This window comes from Pteropus alecto, unplaced genomic scaffold (genome assembly GCF_000325575.1).
Source record: "Pteropus alecto unplaced genomic scaffold, ASM32557v1 scaffold38, whole genome shotgun sequence".
Classification (NCBI taxonomy): domain Eukaryota; kingdom Metazoa; phylum Chordata; class Mammalia; order Chiroptera; family Pteropodidae; genus Pteropus; species Pteropus alecto.
This window is the reverse complement of record NW_006442512.1, coordinates 2,896,562-2,920,898: the sequence shown is the minus strand read 5'-3', so window position 1 is coordinate 2,920,898 and position 24,337 is coordinate 2,896,562. Positions and strand designations below refer to the sequence as shown.

At 38.5% G+C, this 24,337-nt stretch overlaps 1 protein-coding gene across 1 annotated transcript in view; it reads left to right on the top strand.

The window, feature by feature from the left end:
* NEO1 (neogenin 1) overlaps nucleotides 1-24,337 on the top strand; it is a 154,638-nt gene that overhangs the window by 121,403 nt on the left and 8,898 nt on the right. Inside the window, exons 16-24 of the mRNA XM_015597664.2 lie at nucleotides 1,667-1,762; nucleotides 3,968-4,191; nucleotides 4,274-4,412; nucleotides 6,356-6,463; nucleotides 7,900-8,094; nucleotides 12,452-12,520; nucleotides 16,243-16,390; nucleotides 20,477-20,715; nucleotides 21,244-21,336. Of these exons, the coding sequence (XP_015453150.1) occupies nucleotides 1,667-1,762; nucleotides 3,968-4,191; nucleotides 4,274-4,412; nucleotides 6,356-6,463; nucleotides 7,900-8,094; nucleotides 12,452-12,520; nucleotides 16,243-16,390; nucleotides 20,477-20,715; nucleotides 21,244-21,336 (1,311 nt within the window). The remainder of the gene's footprint in view (nucleotides 1-1,666; nucleotides 1,763-3,967; nucleotides 4,192-4,273; nucleotides 4,413-6,355; nucleotides 6,464-7,899; nucleotides 8,095-12,451; nucleotides 12,521-16,242; nucleotides 16,391-20,476; nucleotides 20,716-21,243; nucleotides 21,337-24,337) is intronic.

The following is a 24,337-nucleotide window of genomic DNA, read 5'->3' as shown; positions in this document are numbered from 1 at the left end:
GCAAGCACATAAGAAGAGTGAAAAGTGGGAATAGAAGGGGTTTTGAAAATGTGTCATGGTCGCTTTGCGTCTGTCCCTAGTCTCAGTGAATGACCTTACTATCTACCATGTTGCCCAAACCAGCACCTTTTCACTTTTCCTCACCAGTAAAATACTGTCTTATTGATTCCATTTGTTGTTAATTCTGACATTGAAAGACCAGGTGCCTTTATATATTGTCCATTAGTATCTAAAGAATGAGCCACCTAGGAAAGCAGCTATTTTAAGCTTTTGAAGCAATGTGGGCCACTTGAAGTATGGCCACTTTGGAAAACTGCCCAACTTTGCCAGAAGTGAGTGGTATGGATCAGCTCCCCTCCTTGCAACACTTTAATGGAGCTCACATCTTCATTTCTGACTCTGGACTTTTGAAGTACCCATCCTGAATTTTGCCTGGGTCAGAAATGTGATGAAATAGAATCTTTCTGATTTACCTCAGCCAATGGAAGAATGGATGCTATTCCAACTTAATAATAGCCACTCTTTATCGAGTCTAAAAAGCAACATGGAGAGAGTATTTCTTTTCAACTTACATTTCCTGCAGCATCACTGCCAAGCCAGTTATAATCCTGGGCCATATCTGATCCAACTGAGAAGTCTACATGAGGGATAGATGAGGTTTGGCAGTTCCTGGATTTGGAGGCCCCCTAGAGAGTTAGGGACATTCAGCAGTTACTAAGCTAACAGTTTATCTCCTACTTCTCTACCTTGGCTGTTCTAATTGCTGCCCTCCTTCTGAAAAGTAAATGGGTTTGTTTAATTCTAAGCTCCACCTATGGGCTTTTAACACAAGAAAAATCCTATTTACTTATTCTAATCCAAGATGTGCACTATACAATAACATCAGTAAACCATCAACTAGTTGAGGCCAAGAGTGGATTCAAGCAAGATCAGCCTCATTCCTGGGACTAACTCCAGGAAGTTGATTCTGGACAGTTTTCTATACAGTAGTCACCCCTCCCCAACATCCAAGGCTTCACTTTCCACAGTTTCAGTTACTCATGGACAACCAAGGTCTAAAAGTAGTAAATGGAGAATTCCAGAAATTAACAATTCATAAATTTTAAATTTCTTACTGTTCTGAGTAGTGTAATGAAATCACACCATCCCACTCTGTTCCTCCTGCCTGGGATTAGAATCATCTCTTTTCCAGCATGTCCATGCTATATATGCTACCTGCCCATTAGTCACTTAGTAGCCATCTCAGTTATTAGATCGCTTATCAGAGAGAGAGAGAGAGATTACATTCATGTAACTTGTAATACGTTATATTGTTAGGATCTATTTTTTATTGTTTTCGATCTGCTACTGTGCCTAATTTATAAACTAAACTTTATCATAGTTATGTATGTATAGTAGAAACCATAGTCTGTATAGGGTTCGGTACCGTGTGTGGTTTCATTTTCTGGGAGTCTTGGAACATATCCCCTGTGGATAAGAGGAGACTACTATACTGTGTATGCTGATATCTCACATCTCCTTGCACCCCATAATAATCCCACATGTAAGTTTTTTAAATCTTTCCTTCTGATTTCCCCTGCAATTAAGATCATGCAGATCCCTTTGAATTTTAAAATTCTGTAGTGAGATTTATTTTTAAGTGTTTTGACTTGTTTCTTTCCGTCAGATCCCAGTTCTCACTATGTGATTACCTTGAAAGCGTTTAACAACGTGGGTGAAGGCATCCCCCTGTATGAGAGTGCTGTGACCAGACCTCACACAGGTAAGATATCCTGCCCATCTCTGGTCTTCAGCATTTTTTCCAGCAGCTTAAGTAGAATGTTGGCATGAGGCCTGCCCCCTGGGTATCACTGGAAGGAAAAGTATATAGCAATTTAGGGTACAAGCTTTAAATAGGAAAATGGACTTTCAGCATGGAAGGTTCTATTAATTCCGGATTCACTTTTTAGAAAATATTAACAATCCTGTCATGTAAACAATTCTATGGAGGAATTATATAGATTACTGATGGTAGCAATAAATATACATGATTGGTGAATCCAGTATTTTCTTTGCTAGTCACCTGAGTTGGTTAAGAAAGTATTTTTTCCAGATGCTTTTCATAAGCTTTATGTAAAGAGTATAAAGTCATATGTACTATCCATGTACTAATTGTGTATTTATTATAAAAGACTAAATATTCATTATTTTTTCTTTGTAGTTTATTTAAAATATCTTTAAATGATTATATATATAATGTAAAATTTCTATAAATATATAGAACATCTAATTTACATCTGAATGGGAAAGTTTATTGAAGTAAATAGAGTTGTAAATTTTTCTATGGGTACTGAAAAATCAAAGAATTTATCATTTTCACAAATGCTCTTTTCCATTTGTTTCCCAGAATTGTTACTCTGTATTGCCTGCTATGTCTGCTGGATACTTTGCATGATATTATAGATTTGGCATTCTTTTTAAAAAGATAATCTCTGTCCCTTTTTTTAATGCTTTTACTTAACAAGACCATCATTACTAAATGTTCGGTAGTTCTATCTTCTGCTCCTATGTACTTAAAATTTCTAAGTTCTTTTAAAAATAATTTTGGTATTCCATAAAGGAAAAAAAGCAAGATGAAAACAATATTTAAATAAGTTGTTTGTTACTTTCTTAAGTCAGCCTACAATAGAAAAAAACATCTGAAATCTTTTCATGTGACTTAAAAATATAGCTTTCTTGCTAGCAATACACAAGGAAATGTTCCTAACTCATGTAACCTATTTTTTTCTCAAAAGTTGTTACAAATAAAAAATTTTTCATAAAGAACTCTAATGATTTTTGCACCTGAAGATGTTTTCTGTAACTAAGTGAAATATGTCCTGATCTTTGAACAAAGCCCTTGATTATTATGTATGCTGTTCCTCTGTTATTTTAAGTCCTCATTGTGTAGGAAATACACAGATGGAGACTATGACTTTAGATCGGCAGTTATTCATACACAAGGCCCGTGCCTTTTCAGATTTTGAGTTATAGGAAGGGCTGGTCACCGTAACCATGTGGGAGACCCATTTTAAAACCTTAACTTAAAATAAACAAATGTGTGTATACTTAGAAATCCTGACCAAGAGTTGGGAAAGCCCAGATGGATCCTGCTATATTGCTGTGGGCTCATGGTCCTTGCTGCCTTTGTGCTCATTGTGGCCTCTCTTTTGATGAGAATGTGTCTGGTGCATATGGCATAGGTCAGCACATGAGTATAGACTTTTCTTTTTATCAGGTAAGTATTCTGATTTCTAAAGTTCATAGAGACTTTGTCACTTGCGCCCGTAACTGTGGCATTTCCCATAACTTATTGGGATTTATTAATGGGTTGTTCTCTGACTCTACTGGAGAAAGTGTAACAGGACAGCAGCAGATCTGAACTGGGCCCTGTGTGGGTGTCAGATACCCTCAATACCAAGGCCAGGCTAAGTTGCCATTGGCTAACATTCAGGGCCCAACTTGAGAGTAGGACCCTTACATGTCCGATGATTTGCATTGATAAGCCGGGTCGCAGAAACTCAGCCACAGACACTGAAATATCAAAACAGATCATGAGCTTTGTGTTGCTCGTTCAGAAATTACAGCCTTGATTTTAAAAGCAATTTGTATCTTTTTGTGATCTTTTCTGGACAGGAAGTAGAATTTTCAAGTAATTTAAGAAATTTCAAGTATTAATATATTAATGTAATCACTAGGTTATCAAATTTTAATCAAATTACAGAATACATTAGAGAATATAGTTAATTACTGTTTCTCTAGATGTTCTCTGAAAGAACACAAGTGGAAATATTCTTTCAAATGAATAGTGGTTGTCTATTAACTCTGGATTCTCTTTCTCTTTCTTTATTTTTCACCTTTCATTCCATTGTATTATTCCACACTTCCCTTTTCTTTTATTTTTGTTTATGTTAAAATGCCACTTCCTTTTTAATTACTTTTTACCCAGACACTTCTGAAGTTGATTTATTTGTTATTAATGCTCCATACACTCCAGTGCCAGATCCCACTCCCATGATGCCACCAGTGGGAGTCCAGGCTTCCATTCTGAGTCATGACACCATAAGGATTACATGGGCAGACAACTCACTGCCCAAACACCAGAAGATTACAGACTCCCGGTACTACACAGTCCGATGGAAAACCAACATCCCAGCAAACACCAAGTACAAGGTACTAGCACATGTGATCTGCGCAAGAAAAGCTAATGATTGATATTTTCTAAATCTAAAGTTCTTGATTCATATGTTTCCAGAATGCAAATGCAACGACTTTGAGTTATTTGGTGACTGGTTTAAAACCAAATACACTCTATGAATTCTCTGTGATGGTGACTAAAGGTCGAAGATCAAGTACATGGAGTATGACAGCCCATGGGACCACCTTTGAATTAGGTATGTGTTGTCAGAACTTTATGTCACGTGGCATTTCTTCTCTTTGCAAGACATGAAAGCCAGTGGAAGTTCATGTCTTTGTTGTGCCACATTCCAAGTCGTGAGACTCCTCATCACCTGCTTTTACTAACCAAGGAAAGAACTGAGGGCATAAATCGGCATATTCACTGAACACAGTGAGCAACTACAGTTGGAGTTCAGTGTTTGCTTTTTCAGCTGTTGAATTATGTTTTTTTCATCATTTATATTTGCAAATAACAAAAATATTTGCAAATAACAGGATAATTTAATACAAAGTATACTAGATTTTAGGAATCAAGAGACTTGAGTTCAATCCCAGGACAGCCATCTACTGACTGTGTGATCATAAGCAAGTCATCTAACCTCTAAATCTGTTTTCTCCATCTAAAGAAGAGGGGTAGTAATCTCTGCTTTTCCTACTTTGTAGGATTATTGTAAGGGTAAAATGAGGAGCAGATGGGAAAGCACATGGTAAATTATAAAGCACTGTGTAGATGTATGAGATTATTTTCATTAATCCTGCTTAACTAGTAAATCGAGATGGAGAAGATGAAGTGACCTGCCCTTCACCAGGCAGCTACAATGCCACGCTTGCTAGAGCCTCAGCACTTTCCTAGCAGCTTTCATGCAGACCAGTTAGTTAATGTCTTGTAAAATATCCCACTGGAGTAGCTTACGGTTTCTGTCTGTAAGTAAACATGAAAGAGAAAAGACCACTGAGCAAATTAAGCAGGCCATCCAGGTTTGGGATTCTGTTTTCTTTTGCTCACTTGTAGCCTACCCTTCTACCCCTTCTACTTTCCCAGCTTGGGGATATATATAGCCATTGGGAGTCTCTATCTATTCCAGCCTCTTGTTTTTTTCTCTCCTGCATATAAATAATGAAAAATGGAACTATTAAGTCTCCCTAGATGGCTTGGCCCTAATGTGTTTTTGTCTTCTGAGCAGTTGGTTGGACTTCCTACAGAGAAAAGGGGTTGGATTTAGAGATCTAGAAATACAGTGCAAAGAAGCTTCAATAGACCTTGAGTTTGCCTTCTTTGCCAGTTTTAATATCTTTTTGCTTTAATTCCAACCCATTAGCTAATAAGTGATATTGTGTATTCCCTTAGAATATTTGCATTTCACTAGGCTTCCTTCCATTTTATATTAGGAGAATTCCAGTATTTTAGGAAGAGAAGAATAAATTTAAGGACTAACTTAATTTGCTCATTTTCCTACTAGTACAGTAAAAGTTTTCAGTAATAACATGGAATAAGAAGTGTAATCATTTTTTTAATTGTTTTTTCTGTTGCATAAGTAGCTTTACACTTCAGAGCAGTAACCTCAAATAGTTGACAATGTGTTTTCAGTACAAACTTAAAATACATCAGTTTATAAATCATGTGTTCTTTGAAGGAATCGAGGGTTTTCAGACATCATATTTAATTTAGAGAGGCAACTATAGGTGTGAGAGAAAAATGATTTTACATTTAAAAGTATCCTAACAAAAAAATACAAATTAGAAGGGAATGTCATCTTGGGAAAATTACATAACATTTTCAGTGTCCTGATCTTTCAAGCAGGGATAGTGGTAACTACCTTTCAAGTTGCCATAAATATTAAGAGAAATGTTATTTGTAAAATATATAGTAGGTACTTGGTAACCTCTAATGTCTTTTGATTTCCCTACCTATCCTATATATCCCTGAACCCCAGCCAAATGCCAGTTCTGTTTCCTCATAGTATGGTATTCTCTTTTTGATATTTTGCATATTTTTCTTTTTATTAGAACTAGTTATAGACAGACTGTGAGTTCTTTAAGTCAGTCATTATCTCTTTTGCCTTGTACCCTTTATTTTGCCTTATAAATGGAAAAAGTTGAGAAAATGGTAAATGAAATTGAAATGACAGGAATTATTGAAAGTATTGCTATTTTGTAGTTCCTACTTCTCCACCCAAGGATGTGACAGTTGTGAGTAAAGAAGGAAAACCTAGGACCATAATTGTAAATTGGCAGCCTCCCTCTGAAGCCAATGGCAAAATTACAGGTAAGATGCCTTTAAATGTGTGTCTGTTCCCTATTCCTGCCTGGCAGAAGCACTCAGGAGAGTTCTGTTTTGTTGGGAGTAGTGGGAGTCTGAGTGCTGGCTGCATCATTTTACGAGGTGCTGTGAGTCATGATGGTCCTTAAAAATGAAGCCAAGGGATGCCCTTTGCCCACAGTGACATAAAAATGAGTCGCCAGCTGGTTGTTTTGACTCACATTGCATGAGAGGCTGATGGACACAGGCTGCACTAGGCAGATAGCCTTTGGTTGTAATGGGACCTCTCTGCCTCTGACTGTATGACTTGCTTTGGGGTTAAAGACCCTGCCTAATTATGCAGGATAGTTCCCAGTAAATAGAGATTCAGATCTTTTACCCTGAAGCCTGAAAGTGTCCATTAGGCTTTTTAATACCCTCCCCTGCCCCACCCGGCCTGCTACTTCAGCTTCCTGTACTTTTACAATTAGAGTTAAGAGTTTGACTTGGCCTAGGCCTTTGAAGAGACCTGGAATATTTCCTCAGACTTCCAGAGAACTGTCCACAGTGGTGACCACTGTGCCTTCCTCAGCCTTATCAAGGAGGAAAGCCTGCTGGGAGTTTGCTGTTGATTATCCCCTTGGAGACTCTGTTCTGAGTAGGTATATGCTGAGGAACAGGAGTCTGCCTTCTGAAGTTCCTTAGTGTGAATAGGGTTACCTAAGGAAACTGGAAGCATTTCTTAGCATTGTTCTGCTTCGGCTTTCAGTAGAAACGCCTTTCCATAAATCCCTGGTCTTTATGTCATGTTTTAGGTTTTTTAACTTGCCTCTTTTATTAAAAAGTGAAGCATGACTTGACTTGGCTTGCATTTTATTTTTTCTTTAAAACCCAGTAATGCAGTGCATTTTTGCACTTTGTGAGTCAGGTAGGCTTATGGTTGTAAGCCTCAGCCATGGAGATTGAGCGCCCTCTGGTGGAGGTATCAGGTGACGTTTCACTGTGACTTCCACCCAAGTCTGGGAGAACTGAAAGGTTGCTGCCCATCTCCCAGTTTTTCTCCTGGGAAATCACATTAGTGAGAGCTAAAACAGCGTGTCAGGTCGTTATTGGTTTTCAAAACAGCATTATTTTAATTGTAGACTCTAGAAGGTACATTATTTAAATATTAAGATGTTGAAGTGATTATTTTTCCTGTATGATTTCTTAGCTTCTAAGAGTACTTAATTCTATATTTTTTATTTTTTATTAGTTTTATTACTTTGACTGGTACTGTGTAAACCACACTGTGGTTTTCTTAATATAATGTTTAGTGTAGCATTTGGAATGCATTTTACCATTGCTGTTTAATCAATAACTGGTTCTCTACTTGTTTGTGCTATAACATATATCGTTATTGACTTACCAATTGCAAAAGAAAAAGCAAGAATAAGATTTCATTTCTCATTAACTGCTTTGGACAGGTTACATCATATATTACAGCACAGATGTGAATGCAGAGATACACGACTGGGTTATTGAGCCTGTTGTGGGAAACAGGCTGACTCACCAGATACAAGAGTTAACACTTGACACTCCATACTACTTCAAAATCCAGGCTCGGAACTCAAAGGGCATGGGGCCCATGTCTGAAGCTGTCCAGTTCAGGACACCTAAAGGTAAGGCTTCTTCAAACAGAGTGTTTTATCATGTGTCTTTTTAGTGGGCCTGTGCTTGCACATATTACTTTAGCGTATAGAGATTATAGATAATATGAGAAGTCCTCATGATGAGCCACAATGTGTACATTTATCTCAAAATGATCCCTCACCTACCACTGACCACCCTAGGTTTCTGGCCTAACCCTATCACATAGAAGGAAACTGACTTCAGACCGTTCAAAGCAGGTGAATTGCAGTGATCTAAAGGTCAAATCAGATGTGAGTCTCTTGGTTCCCAGACAGAGTAATAGCATGTTATTATGATGGATGATTCTCTTTCAACACATGCAGGCTCTTAACCTGAAAGGCTTGTTTTAGACTTTTGTAGAGAGAAAGAGACTAAAAGGGGCCCTTTAAAGAAAACTCTAGATAAGAAAGTGAAGATAATAAAGTATTGAACTAAGTGAGTGTAGGAATGAAATTTAGTCGGAGAACTGAGTCTATGGAAATATAGAAACCATATATGGATTTCTCTTCTGTTAGTACTTTAAAAAAAAAAAAAAAGACAATTGATTTGGAAGTTTGTGGGGGTTTTATTTTTATTTTTTCCTTTAAAAATTCTGCCTGTCCCATCTTCAAAGCTTGTGATCCTTGCTCTTGTTTTTTCTTCCCCTGTGCTTGGCCTGTTAGCGGACTCCTCTGATAAAATGCCTAATGATCAAGGTAAATGAGTAGATGGCCTCTCTTTCCTTTCCTCTCTTTCATGACCTCTTATTAGCTTTTCGTTGATTTTGTTTCTTTTTTTTTTTTCCCTGAAAATCAGTACCATGTGTTAAAAACTATGTGTTTATTGGCCAAAGTGGAGTTGAGTCCTTGTTTGTGGCACTTGGGGTATCTGAAAAGCTGGGAATCTACTTAGGAGCTAAATAGACTGGCAGAAAAAAAAAACAAAAAACTGAGTTCTGCCCCTGTAGGAGATTGGTAAGATTATCGTTTGCACTAAAATATTGAAATTCTGTAACAGTAATAGGCATTTGTGCCAGGATGAGAACAAGCATACCAATTTGTTGTATTTGTAGCATCTAGGATTTTATTAGTATCTCTAGATGAAAAGTTGTAATCAAATTCAGCAAATACCCTATTTTCCTCCCCACACAAAGAATCTACAAATTTACCCTGCTGAATTGTATGATTATCTGTGACAAAATTAGTGCTGTTTACTCTGTTACCATAAGCTTATTTCAGTGCTCCTTTTCCATTTCTTCCCTTAAATATATCGGCTCATTTTAATAGAAACGATTTAAAGTAGAAACCTAAGAAGCATGGGCCTCAGTGTCACCATTCTTGAAATTATCTGTCAGCAAGGTCTTTTCACTATAATTGCTTTTGTGAAGAGGTAACTGTACTTAGGGATTGTCATCTCTGGGAATTCAGCTACAGTTGGTATCTGTTTTCTATACTAAGAAAGAGCAATAACAGTAAATTTGATGGTTGCTTTCATGGTTTAAGAGTAGTCATTAGAAATACAAAGTCTTTGGCTCTTGGTTAATATCAAGGTCAGAACTTGAGGTTTCAAGTTTCAAGGCTTTGAAAATGTGTTTACATTCAATGAGTCTTTTGTTGTACTTTGGAGAAGCTGCAAACATGATTTTGTATGCGGAAGAGGAGTGCCACAGGGCACCCTAATCATGGTAGAAACTTTGAACTTAAGCATGAAGAAAAATAACCATATTGTATATGCATAGAATATAAATGTGCTCGTTGTCCTTCCCTCACTTCATTCCATAAGCCAGAGAACAGTTCTGGGCTGCACCACACCTCTGACATTTAAAATTCTTCACTTATAATTATTTTTGGTTTTTGGCTAATCCTTGGAATTTCCCATTCATAGGTTAAATTTAAAAGAAAAAATAATTGAGAAATACAGATGTTAAACCAACCAGCTTATTAGCAAATTGTGTTCTTTGGCAATTATTTACATAATATGATACTCTGGATAGTTTGCCTTAAATGTGGGCTGCCTGACAAATGACTCCACTTAGACATGAAGAGCCTTACAAATGCTAAGTCATCTCCACCAGCTAGACTTTATCATAGTGAAAAGAACAGCTGACATAAGGTGTGTGCCATTTGGGAGGAACGATGGCATCAGAAGTAAGGGGATAGAGTAATAAGTATGGACAATTGAAGAGAGACTGTGAGTTAAAGTCTAGAATAAGCCCTTTTGGATACCCAAGAATGTTTGTTACCTTTCAGGATTTTGAACTTCTGGAAACATAGAAAACATTGTTTTTGTCTCTAGATTTATTGTGTTAAATGAACTACATACAGAAACCTTCAGATTTTCATTTAATTTCTTCCAAGTCTGATAATTTATAGAAGTACTTGATGTTAGCTCTACTGTTTTACAGAAACACAACTAGTTTATGAATTTCTAGTCAAGCTTTATTTGTAGAAATTATTCTAAGTTTTCTGAAGCTTTATGCTTTCCATCTCTGTAAAGAGAAAAATTATATTCTTTCCTAAAGATTTATTATGCTTATAATAATAGTAGTTAATATTTATTGAACATTTACTATGTGTCAGGCAATATTCAAAATATTTTATAGAATTAAATTCCATTTAATCCCCAGAACAGTTTTATGAAGTAGATACCATTATTATCACTGTTTCACAATGAGGAAATGAATACCCAAAAGAAATAACTTGCCAAAAGTCAAACTGTTAGTACATGATGGAGCCAGTATTCAAGTGTAGGCAGTCTCTTAAGCACTGTGCTATATTAACTCTGAGGGGCAGCTTTTACTTTGCAATTCTTTCAGACCTCTTCAAGAGAAGCGTGATACTACTTCCTTCTGGCCCCAAATCCTTGCTTTATTGGGAAAAGACTCCTTGTATTTGCTTTCCCCAAGTAGATTCTTCTATAAATGTGAAGAACAAAATTCAAGACCAAGAATAGGAATTTCTAAACACTGATATTTGTGTTTTCTTAGGTCTGCTTGTGAGGTGGTCCCAAGCCTAAGGTCAGCAGCCTCACTTTTGTTTTGCAGTGATGGATTAGGAGACAGTGTCTTTTGTGAGCAACTAGAGGGAAGACTTTGTTTATCCATCTTTGGATATTTAGGTGACTGAGAAGGAACTGAGACCCCAATTTGAACCTTCACTTGCCTTCCTGCTCCTGCTTAAGGCAACTTTATATTTGGAAATTATGCAAACAGGGTGAATTCCCCCACCCTGAGTGGAGATTCAAGTCCTGCACCTAGAGAGGGAGAGTTCTTGATTGAGCTCAGAAAGCATTCAAGCGCACACCAGAGTTAGAATGAAAAGGAGTTTATTAGAGAAGGAATAACACTCCATAGTCAGCGTGTGGTCTCCTTTCAGAGGCAGAGAATGTGAAAGGGGAGAAGGACAGAGAGAAAAGACTGGGGGAACAAAAGACAGATTGAAAGACAGACAAAGACCAAGACAAAGACCCTGAGTGTTTGGGGAATTCAGTTTATATGTCACTCTTAGTTTCTATGAATTACAGTTTAAAGACTTTGTTTACCTATTTTCCTTTGATGGTATGGGTATATGGTGTGAAAGATAAGGGCATGTAGCTTGAAAGGTGTGGGGATATAGTGAGAAAGTCTGCTGGCAGTCCCTAGCTTTTGTTCCATAGGTTCCGTGATTTTGGCCTTAGGGAATGAACCACAGAGTACAACGTAAAGACTGTTTTCCCTTCTAGGTATGGGTGAAAGGTTTGTTAGTCATCCCAGAAGGAATCTTCCTTTGTTCTCTAGGTTTCCTATAGTCTGGCAGTAGGACTGGCAGTACATTGCAGGCTCTGAAAATAGCTTCATTTAACATTTAGTTCTCATTACCTCTTCCTTACGTTAGAAAGGCAACTTCATAATTTGAGAAAAAAAGCCAAACATTACTGACACGTGCTAGGCCAGATAAGCATAGCCAGAGCCCTTAGAAGAGTCCAGTTCTTTACTACAGAAGATAACCAAACTGGTACCCTTGGTTCCTTTTCCCAGAGAAGCTACTTTTGCATTAAGTGCTATGAGCCACCTTTCAGAAACTGTTTCCTGGGCCAGAGAAATGGATATGTTCCCACATTATGAACAGCGAGTAGCAGTCTGGTTACACATTAGATACAGCCATGGGAAAAGGATGTCAGCCTTTCAGATGCCTCATTGCAGAGAAAGTTATACCTTAGTTTGCTTTGCACAAATAGGCTGTATTTCCCCCTGTTGTTGATGTGCTACTTCATTTTCTCATGAACAGAATAAAATGAAAATATTTTTTCGTAGAAAACACTTAGTAGCTGTGAAGTGGACTTGTCACACCAGTGGATCGGGTCTACTGATGTGATGTTTTTCTCCTTCAGCCTCAGGGTCTTCAGGAAAAGGAAGCCGGCTTCCAGACCTAGGATCTGACTACAAACCTCCAATGAGCGGTAAAGCCCCTCCCCCTGGCTTTTTTGGCCTACTGTGGGCATGACGCAGTTCTGCTGGACATCTTGAAATGTCTTTTATAGCTTAATGTGTAGTAACATTGTAGCATGTTACCTACTTCCATTTATTTAATAGAGTTAGCTTTAGGCATTTTTCTGACATGTTTGTTGAATTACCGCAAACCCGTTCATTGTAAGATCTATAAATAAAATTGTTTCTCCACATAGCCAACTTAAAATAAGACTAATTCTAAGCAAACAAGTCTTCCTTTTGCCCACTGCCTCTAGAAAAGAATTAGAATCTTGTTTTCAAAAATAAACCCTCTAGTGGAATTAGCTATCACCCAAATAAGCCAAAGAAATGCTTTGGAATCATTAATTTCTCCCCAAACTACTTTCTGTAGTGTTTTTGGTTTGGGAATTCTAAAAAATTCTTCCCACTCTCCTAACCATCCTACGAGCTGGTGCCTTCTAATTAATTAAATGATGACATCTACTTTTCTATAGGACTTCACCATTCGTAAATTACTTTCACACATGAAATCACATTTGATCCTCATAACACTATGAAGCGAGGAGAACAAATACATTATTCCCATTTTATACATTAGGAGACTCAGTAGAGAAGTAATGTGCCTGGATCCATGCCTTAATTATAGAAGTCCTAGAACCAAAACCCAGGCCTTTGACTTCTGATTATGCCTTATCCACTCTCACACTCAGCCTTAAAGGCACAGTTCTATACCAGACATAGGAATCTGGTATTGGCGAAAATCCACACAAGTAGTTACTAGAAATAACTCTTAGTGTCTCCTCACCTCTGCTAGAGAAACGTGGAAGAGAAAGGCCTGTCCTCTGGAAACTCCTACTTAATTGTGGAAATAAAATGATTTCTTAATCTCCAGTTATTTATTTAAACAAAAAGTGGTTCTGCCCAGACTTCGGTAAAATCAGCCTATTCTTTGGAGAGCCAGAAAACTTGCATGCTCTGAGTTCTAGAGTTTTTTTCTCTTGGGATGCATACGTTACATTTATATGCTGGCCACAATATAATATTTAAGGCTGTGAGGAAAGTAATTATTTGTTTTTTTCTTTCATGTATGCATTCATTCATTCATTCATTTGCACATATTTTTAAAGGTTCAGGTTCTATGTAATAGGCTATGGGAACAAGAGGAATGAGTAACAAACTCTAGTAGAGAAAAGGGAAAGCTTTGTAGAAGAGATGATATCTGACCCAGATTTTAAAAGATGCACGGAAGATTGCTAAATGTGGAGAAGGAGGTTGAACATTCCAGGAAGCAATAACAGCACTTGCAAAGGCATGATGGTATAAAACAAACTGCTCCCTCACACTGCCTAGAGGCAGGATAGAGAGTCTCAGGTTAGAGAAGATTGGTTAGAACCACCCTATCAAATGCTCAGGTAGCAATGCTAAGAAATATGAACTTCATCCTGTGAAAACATATATGAGATGGCTGATAACTAGTAAACTACGACTTCCATTTATTGAGTATATACTGTTATTACTCTGGTGACAGGGAATAATGATTTGGGGACTAAGTAAGGATAAAGTCAGAAAAGAATGGTTGAGAAGCTATTGCAGTAGTCCAGGTGAGGCTTATGAAATGGCCTCTCATTGTCCCAGGTAGGAGGGTCGATGCGCCCTTTGGGACCTCACTTGGAAGGAAGCTTTTGACTAGCTCAGAAGTGAGAGGTCAAATGCAATTAAATGGAGATTTATCTCTGTGGACTGCGGGGGAGAACCACCACCACCACCACGACCACCACCACCACCTCTGCTTTCCTCCCAGCCCCTAGCTCCCCAGCCTCTTATTTGCAGTGCCTGCCCCACTAAGTACCCCACCCAGTAGCTCTGTACTGTTGTTAATAAATGCTCATGTAAAGCCCAGATATGTTCTAATTTTACTAGCCCCTAATTCTGTAGTCTTTTCCATATATAAAAATGTTATATTATTGAAGGTCAGTTGTGTACAGTTTGAGTTGTCTATCTGCTTACCTTTTTCTAAGAAAAGAAGGATAAAAATGATTGAACCAAATGTAGAAGAATAAGCTCTTAAGCCTTCCTAAATCAGCCCAGATTTTGCACTGTGCTTAGATGTAGCCTATAAAATTACAGAATCAAAAGTTGGAAGGTCAGCTAATCCTGTATTATGGAAGCGATTCCCACAATAAATACAATTTAGATTAGATTATAAATTTATAAACCTGGAAGTATATGAGAATCACTATAGGAGCTTTTCTAAAAACATGGATTCACAGGCTGTGCCTTCATGGTAGGAATTTCTTTCACAACATCCCAGACTGGGCAGGTTGACTCTTCCTAGGTACTTCTAGTGAATAAACATTCATTACCTGGAAAGCAGCTCATGCCATTGTGTCATTATGTACAGCTCTGATTGTTAGGTGAGAGAGAGAGAAACTCGAAGGAAAGATACCAAATATCCATGGTGGTTACATCTGTATGGTTACATATTTTTTAATGTGAGCATGCATAACTTCTATAATGGCGTGGGAAGCAAAGAAATGTTTCAGAAAAACGAAAAAGGAAAACTTTTAGATTACAAAAGACCTTGATCAAGAGCTTGGACCTCATCCTGTAAGCAGTGGGGAAATAAGAACTAAATTTCCTCAAGGTCCTAAATGCTCTGGCTTCTGCATACCTCTCCAGCCTCATCTGCTCAACTTCCTTTCCTCTAACTTTGCATATCTCTCTCTGCTTAAGCAACAATGGCTACTTTTCTTTTCCTTGAACACCCCTAGAACATATCGTTTCTGCTTTAGGATCTTGCTACTAGCTATTCCCTGTCTCTGGAATGTTTTTCCTCCAGGCCTTTGTATTATGAGATCTCCCTTGTCATTCAAATCTCCACTCAAATGCCATCTTCTCTGGGAAGCTTTTTCCAACCACTCAGTATAAAATAGCCACCCAATCACTGTATTTTACCTTCTCATTTTATTTTTTCATAGCACTCATTACTACCAATAATTTCTTATTGTTTATTGTCTGCCCCCACCCCCACCTTCACATCTTTGCTGCTCTTTAGGCCTAGAACAACCTCTAGAACAACTGTTGCATCTTTAGGCCTAGAACAACCTCTGGCACATAGTAACCACACAATACGTATTTGTCTAATTAATGCAGAGAGAGAGAGAGAGAGAGACTGACTTACTTTTTTCTGAAATGGAATATGAGAGTTAACTCTGCATAGACTATGTTTATAAAAACAGAGAGACTTTATTTTTCAAGTAATTTTTTGTGATTTCAGACATCCAGACATATTTTGAGGAATAAAAACTTGCTTTCTATGAATGCACATTTTAAAAATGGCTTTGAAAGTCAGAAAACTAAATGATTTACAAATGGTGCTTTTCAAGATGAATTTATGTATAACATAAGATACCAGAAGGTCAGACCCTTTATTTTTCCGTGTAATGTTCAGTATAATTTCAGAAGCCTTTATTGAACACCACCTTTGTACAAGGCACTGTGCTGAGAAATGTTCATAAGGCAAAAACTCAGCTTTCTAGATTTCATAATCTAGAGGAGATAGCCATGTTTATGAGACACTTATATAAGGCTTGGCGATGGGTATTATAAAGAAGCTCACGTGAAGTATCTATACATGAAGCTTCTACAGCCTGATTGTATGCATTTTTAGAATTCTCTAACACTAACCAACATACCTTTCTTCCCTCTCTAGGCAGTAACAGCCCCCATGGAAGTCCCACCTCTCCTCTGGATAGTAATATGCTACTGGTCATCATCGTCTCAGTTGGGGTCATCACCATCGTGGTGGTTGTGATCATCGCTGTCTTTTGTACCAGACGCACCACCTCTCATCAGAAAAAGTAAGGCGCCCCAAATGTAGCCCACAGATTTTTGGTATCTATTTTTTTGCTTCTTTGTGACTTTTGTGCATGGAGTTGCACACAGTTAAAACATAAATGAAAACTGATGTCATAAATATTTTTAAAGGAAATGCAGAATGGGTCTTCTTATAAATGTGTATGAGTCAGGGTCCTGTCAGGAAGGAGGTAGCACACTTAAAAGGAGTGAAAGAGAGTTTAATGAAGGGACCACTTGCAAAGTCCTAGGTGGGGTTAGGAAAGTAGGCAGCAATGTTCAGGGGTCAGCAGCAATGATCAGCCACCTTAAGTGGTGACAGTGACGTCACCTGAGCCTGAAAGAGCAAGAATCCTTTCTGAAGAAGAGAAGGCTATTTTCAGAGATCTGAGGCAGTAGGAGAGGGCTTCTGACAGGAGCTATGTGGTGGTAGGAATGGAGTCACTGACGGCCGCTAGCCCAGCAAGGAGAACTGCAGAGAAAAAACACCTCTGACCCTCCAGTCTCTTGCCTGTGCCTTCTACTGGCCAAAACCAACTGGAAGCCAAGGACAGCATTGCCAAGTAGATAAAGTTCATTTCATTCAACCTCTCCAGTCACAGAGCCAAGTAGAGGAGAGATCTGGAGAGGAAAGTGGACAGTGTCCAGTTTTGCTGGTAGCCCCTTTGGAGCACTGTCTGTTTATGCACACAGTGAACCAGGTGCACAGGAGTTTGTAGACATAGACTGTTTCATGGCACAAATACCAGCTGACGTGGAAGAAGACCATAGGCCTTCATTCCAAATCTAAGTTTAAGAATATTTTTAAGGAAGTGTTTCCAAGTGTGGAAGTTGAGGTCGGTATGCATAGGAGCTGGGAGGGAGAAAGGGGATTCATCAATAAAAAAGGATCATTTATAATCAGCATATCACATTTGCAGAGAGGTCAGGTGGCTGCTAGCCCTGAACTCCTCTGGGATATTTAGGCTTGAGGCTCATTGTCTAGAGCAGACAGTGTGGTGATTCAGTTACATAGAGCTTGATAACAGTCTGCACTCCAGAGCTTAAGAGACTTCTAAACCCTAGATCACATTCAACTCATATCTGGCAGTGTAGCAGCATTAAAAAAAGAGATCCTGAGTTACACAAATAGGAAAAACACAACGTGGATAATAAAATGGCTTTAATTACAATATCCTAAAAGAATGTAAAATGGGAGGTATTGCTCCATAAAAAAGAAAGAGAAATTCACATCTGTGATTATCCATCAGACTTGGCCTGCCCAAGGCCAGGATGCGTGTATTTAATAACAATAAATGTGTTTTCAGTATAGAGGACAAATACAAGCTACCCTGTAAGTGCTTCTAGGAATGGCTGTAGGTCATTTTCTGTAGGCTGTGTGATGTTTTTAATCTTGCTTTTGCCCAAATAAAATAGCTTTCTATAGCTTGCATTGCATCACTTTTCAAAAAAATGGGGACTGCTTTTATAAGGCACCTGATCATTGATTCTCCTGATCAGCTGTCTCTATCTACTTTTGATTATGGAAAATGATTTCTCTTAAAAGCCTGTTTCTGAACTTTTCTGCAAGCTTCTTTGTTCAGCATTTCACATTTACTTACCTTTATGAACTTGATTTTATATCTAGTTTTAGAAATCTTGAGATCATTATTTAAAAGAGTCTAAAAAACCCAAAATGACATAATTCCTTAGTGCTTTGAGAGATTTAAAATTCCAAGTAAATAAACAATGAAGTACTTAGTCTTCAGGTGCAGAGGCAGGAAAAATCGGTTGGTAATAGGCTCTGTATTCTGTATGTGAATCTGTAAGGCCTACAGACATGGGTCCCTTTGTTTAAGGAATTGTATCGGTCTACAGAGGGTGTTTCCCCTCCTCCTTCCCCAGTCACCCACATTCCATTGACCTGAAAAATAGTTGAGCTCCTCCTCTTTAACCCCTGTAGTACCTCCTCTTTCAATTATAGCTGTTTATAGACTCATAGAACCTCAAAGTTGACAGAGCATGTCGAGTCCAGCCCCTCGTTTTTTGGCGCGTTCCTCTGTAGTCCCTCACTCTGGACAGTGAGCTACCTCAGTGTACTGCTGTTACATCTAAAACCTTCTACACTGGGAATAATCATCTCCCCCTTCCCTACGTGTCCTTTCTCCTGTCTGAAGCCAGTTCCTCATTTATCCTCTGGATCTCAGTGTCTCCTCTCTTTCTCAGACCTTGTACTTACTGTTGTCTCTCTCTCCAATACAGCTAACCTCTTACTCTCATTTGGCTCTGTCCTTTTAGCATTTAAATGTTCTCAGATTTCTTCCATGTTAAGAAATAATTATAATTATAACCCTTCCTCTGCTGCATGAGCCTTACCACCAGCTGCCTACAAATCCCTGTCTTTCCCTTCACCACAAAATTTCTTGAATACTTATCCAATCTCATCCATTCTTTCACTGCCTACTCATGCTTCGGTCCTTTCTAATCTGAATTCTGCCCCTACTGCTTCACCAAAATTGCCTCTTCTGCATTTCCTTTTGTATGTCTCAGAGGCACTAGGCATATCCAAAACAGAACTTACGATCTTTTCTGTCAGACCTCTTTCTATTGTGTTATTCCCAATGTAAGTAAATGACTTAAGCCAGAAACCTCAACATCGTCTTTTGTTCCTCTTGCTTCTTTATTCCTATACCACCTCACACTCATTTATTCACCAAGTTTTATCATTTCTGGCTCTTAAGCAAGTCAAATCTGCCTCTTTGCTTCATTTCCACTGTCCCAGGCCACCATCAGTCATGGCTGAGGTTATTGAAGCACATCCTAGCTCGTCTCCTGTTCTGTTCCCTACCCCTGAAATCCCTTCTTCACACCACAGCGAGTGTAAATTTTTAACTCAAAATTGATCTCCTTACTCTCGTGCTTAAAACCATTTAGCGGTTTCTCATGACTCAGAGAAGTTCAGACTCCTGGCATAGCCCTAAAAGCCCTTTGTGATCTGATTGCTGACTGCCTTTCCCGCATCCCCATGGGTTACTGTGCTCTCACCACTCAGGACACCATACGGTCCCTCTAGTAGACAGGCCATTGCGCTTCACTTCAGGGCTTTGACATATGCCGATTCCACTACCGGAAATGCTCCTTCTGCCCTGCCCCCTTTAGGTGTTAGCTTAAATGTGACTACTACTTCCTGGTTTTTCCTGTCTACTTCATATCCAGCCATTAAGAGGTTACTGTAATGCTTGGCATTTCATTAGACTCAGGGCATTTTAATGTAATAGTTCAATGTTTGTCTTCCTCACTCGACCAGAAGTGCTGAGGGCACAGCAGTCCAGCACAGAGTCTGACATATATGACATATAGTAGGTACCTTATTAAATGGGTGAGTGGCTTAATAGAGAAACTAAGGCACAGAGAAATAGACACTTTCATCTGCATTCTTGACTTACTCAGTTGGTGTCCTGAGTTTGGATGACCTAAAGTGTTGTTCAAACAAAATAAACAAACTCAAAGATAAAGGCAACAGAATGATGGTTACCAGAGGGGAGCAAGGAATGGAGAGAAAATGAAGAGGGTAAAAGGGGTTTAATATATAGTGATGGAAGGAGACTAGACTTTGGGTGGTGAACACACAATAAAGTATCTAGTTGTATATAAAATTGTACCTGAAACTTTTATAACGTATTAACCAGTGTTACCTCAATAAATTTAATTTAAAAATAAAGAAAACATTGTTCCCCCCTCCTTTATAAGCTATAGACTCTAACTCTATTCTGTTGTTATATTTCTAGTGATTGTTGTCCTTTATTGATTGGAAGCTTATGGAGGAACTTTCTGCTTTAGAGATTATTTGATTTTAAAATGCTGTCTAATCACAAGACAATATTCAAATATGCCCTTGTACATATCTTTAAATATATGTGAACAAAGAGGAGATACATTTACTGTTCCTAGACATAAACTTCTTGCCTCTGTTTTCTTTTCTTTGTTCATGTTTAGTTTCTGTCTTTGCTTGAAGTTGTCTCTCAGAAGGGCAATTTTAATCATTCAAACCTTTTGACAAATATGTTTAAAAGAGTTACTTCAGAAAAAAATTCTGTTCATTTTGTGCCTAGGAAACGAGCAGCCTGTAAATCAGTGAATGGTTCCCACAAGTACAAAGGGAACTCCAAAGATGTCAAACCCCCAGACCTCTGGATCCATCATGAGAGACTGGAGCTGAAACCCATCGATAAATCCCCAGACCCAAACCCCATCATGACTGATACTCCGATTCCTCGTAACTCTCAAGATATCACACCTGTTGACAATTCGATGGACAGCAACATTCATCAAAGGCGGAATTCTTACAGAGGTGCAGATTTTCTCCAAATGCTTAAATCATTTTCCATTTTATCAGGTTGCCTTAAATTTGGTGATTCCTATACAAGGTTAGGTTGAAAGAAATGTGTGTTGTGGGATTTGGTCAACATCTGATGAAGAAAAGCTAGCTTGTTCTGGGGGAAAGGTTCTAGAGGAGACACCTTCTAGATCTTTTAGGTCTCTCGTCAGGCTTCACCAACTTGATACTCAAGTATTTGAGACAACTTAGACCTGTGTGCATCTCATTCTGTCCTTCAGTTGGAGGCCAGCTGTCATTGTGGTGTTCAGAATCTTCTTGGTCTGGATGCTCTTACAGACACCACATTGAAACATGCATTGATTCTCAACAGAGAGTAATATGCTAATGACATTTTCCTCTTTATTTCACTTCCTGCAGAAACACCTTTTCCCATTTTCTTATCTGTGAGTCCTGAATCCCCCACTAGAAATATTTTACTGCTGAGGTTGCTCATTAGCCTTGGGTACACGCTTGTAACTAACCACCATATTTGATGTCTAGGGCATGAATCAGAGGACAGCATGTCTACACTGGCTGGAAGGAGAGGAATGAGACCAAAAATGATGATGCCCTTTGACTCCCAGCCACCCCAGCGTACGTTAAAAGCTTCTCTTTTCTCTAGTGTTGCCAATATATTGTCATATTGGGGACCAACTATGAATGATCTCCTTGACTTCACTTGATCCTAACATAAAAGATAACCTACCAAAGATTTGTCACCTTGAGGGAAGAAGAATCAAACAGTTGCCATATTTTGCAATTAATATTATTGAAACCAGCTTCTTTAAAGGGTAAAGAAACTTAAAAGCCACTTTCCCAGTCTCCCAGGAATAGGGAAGTAAACAATCTCCCTAAAAGTTTATAACATCTCTTGCTGGAGAGATGAGGAAGCATTTATTGCAGCTGGGGTAGGATGGCCAGATGTGAGTGTTCCTTAGGCTTCCTGATACATACTCAGTGTTGATAGGCACCTGTGGAGTTTTTTTAATTAGTAGATTTTATATTTTAGAGGAGTTTGAAGTTGACAGTATGGAGTTTTTAAAGCAATATTTTTCAGCCTTATTTGATCTATGCCTCCTGTTTGATTAGTATAAAAGTTGCCCAACCTCCTGTATAATAATATTCGAAATTCAAAATAAGTTAAATATCATGATTAAAAGCCAAAAGCAATTAGACAAACCAGTTCTTTTTTTCAAACTACTGTGTCTTCTCCTTTGTAACTGTTTTCAAGGTAGGGAAGCCTTTCAGACTAGCTGGCACACTGCGACGTCCAGTCTAGGGTCCCCTGTACCATCCTACAGTGATAAGAAGCTACCTGCCTATTAACATCAAGTTTTACAAACTATCTGATCTTGAAGTAGTTGCTCTCACTTGAACAGTAGACCAGTAAGCCTCAACACTGTCAGATAACTAGATACAAATCCGGAAAGATCAATTTTCAATTTAAATGAGACTTTGAATTTTTTATTCATTTCTTAAAAGATGTCTCATTTAAGAACTCTCAGCCATCACTCCGTCAACAAGTGAAAGAGATATAAATAATCACAGATATTTTACACGCACAAAGGTGCACCATGGCACCCTCTACTTAGAGACTGATGGAACCCCTGAGTGTGCGAATGTCTGCACACACACATGCTCTCTCACACTCACTATGCACAAACATTATAGACACAGAATTCTAAAAATCAGCTTTGAAAAAGTAAGAGCCATTTCATTAATAGGTCATTTCTGCACAAAGTACTTTATGCTTCGGGTTCATGATGAAAAGAAGGCCTGCACTTGGAAGCATGCAGGGGAAAACCAGTTTCCCTCTTATAACAGGATCCCCAGCGTTAAAAACATAAATGCCCAAAAAGAGTAAATTAATCCATTCCAGTTGTTTTTGATTTATAAGAAGATGGTAGCCTGACAGCTAATTTGTTTTTGTATGAGACTTTAGGTCTTGCCTGACTGGCTTATTTTGAAAACTTATAACATTGGACAATTCCTGTTCCTAGATTTGTTACTTTTAAATATGTTAAGGAGAAAAGATATGTTGTACGTGTTGCTATCTTTTTTTTTTTTTTTTTTGGTGGAGGGTAGGAATCTTATGCCTAAATTTGCAATTTTATTTAATTTGTGCCTCAACAGTTGGGCAGGTGAGTGGAATTTTTAATTCAAGAATCTGAAACCAGGTACCTGGAATACTTTGATCTTCACATTTTAAGATATCCACATGGCTACAGCCCTTTTTTAGAAATTGGGATGCTTTGGTGTCTGTAGTCACCAGCCACTTACCTTGACCTTAAATGGCTGAGCACTGCTAGGAAGGCCTTGCACAGAAGCATCGGGTTCTGATTCAGCTAACAGCTAATGATTGGCACCTCTATTCTAGGCAGGCACTTTCACATTGTTTTGTTTTATTTACTTCATTTGGAAAGACTAGAAATGCCTTTAAAAAGGGAGAACTCGATCTTGGTTTTTTGTGTGTGTAAGAGAGTTCTCTAGACCTAGAATGCTTTCAAGTTGCACTTCCTAGGTAAAAATCAAAAGGCTCATTCCCCTCATCCTAGCCTTAATTCTGGAAAACACTGATTCTGAAGCACCTCGCTCCTGAAAACTTTTCCAATCTTCCTCTAGAGGAGACGCTGACTCCCAAACTACCCTGAGAATCCTCCTCAGCCAGCTTTTCCAACTTGTGGTTTATTTTCCAAAGGACCACCTCAGCCTTCTGGTTCTTGAGGGCAGAGAAAGCCCCTGTTGTGTTCCCCAGACCTTGAGGAGGTGAGGGACAGTGATGCTTAAGGGTCTCTGGTTGGCTCTAGCACCTGCTTGCTTGCAATGGCCAGGACAGGAGACAGCTGGTGAAAAAACGCATCTGTTTAATGGTCTAGAATCTTCTTCACTAGACTAACATCAAGTGGCCCCACAAAGACCTAGGGGGTTCTAGGTGACAGAAGGTGTTTTCACAGGCTTTGAAGGCTGATTAAGTTCATCACAAAGTTGATGAAGCCCTTGCTTAGGGGAAAAAAGATCCCCCTGTGTTCCTAGTCAACCCCACCTGTTTGCCTATTTGGGGGCTTTAGAACTGATTATCTTGATTTTAAACATTCTGGTTCTACAACTACTTAAGGGAGTAGCTAAGGAAAGTTTCTTTCCAAAGCTTCTGGTTTTGTTTGTTTCCATCTCTGGGATCAGTAATGAAGCCTCATTAAGGAAGTGCTTTGTCTTCGTAGAAAGTTGTATATGGAATATCTGTGTGGAAATTTGGATTTGTTAGCTAAATGCAGCAAATTGAATTCTTTAGCCATTGTGGGAAGGAAAGAGGCAATTAGGAAAGATCCATGTATATTTTAAAATGTGAATGGATGTGGCAGAGCTCCCAGACTGGAAGTTGTAAGAGATGGTGCCATAGGCCTGAGTTTCATGCTTTTAGTACTAGATTGAACCATAAGACTTCAGTTCCATTTGCATTCCTTTTAAGATATGAAAACTGATTAAACAGCTACTCATTCATTCGGCCTAAGTACCTATTGCATGCTCCATTCAAGAAATAAGAAAAGGTAGGATGAATTAGGAATATACTCAAAGGAGAAGGGACTTCCTTTTCAGC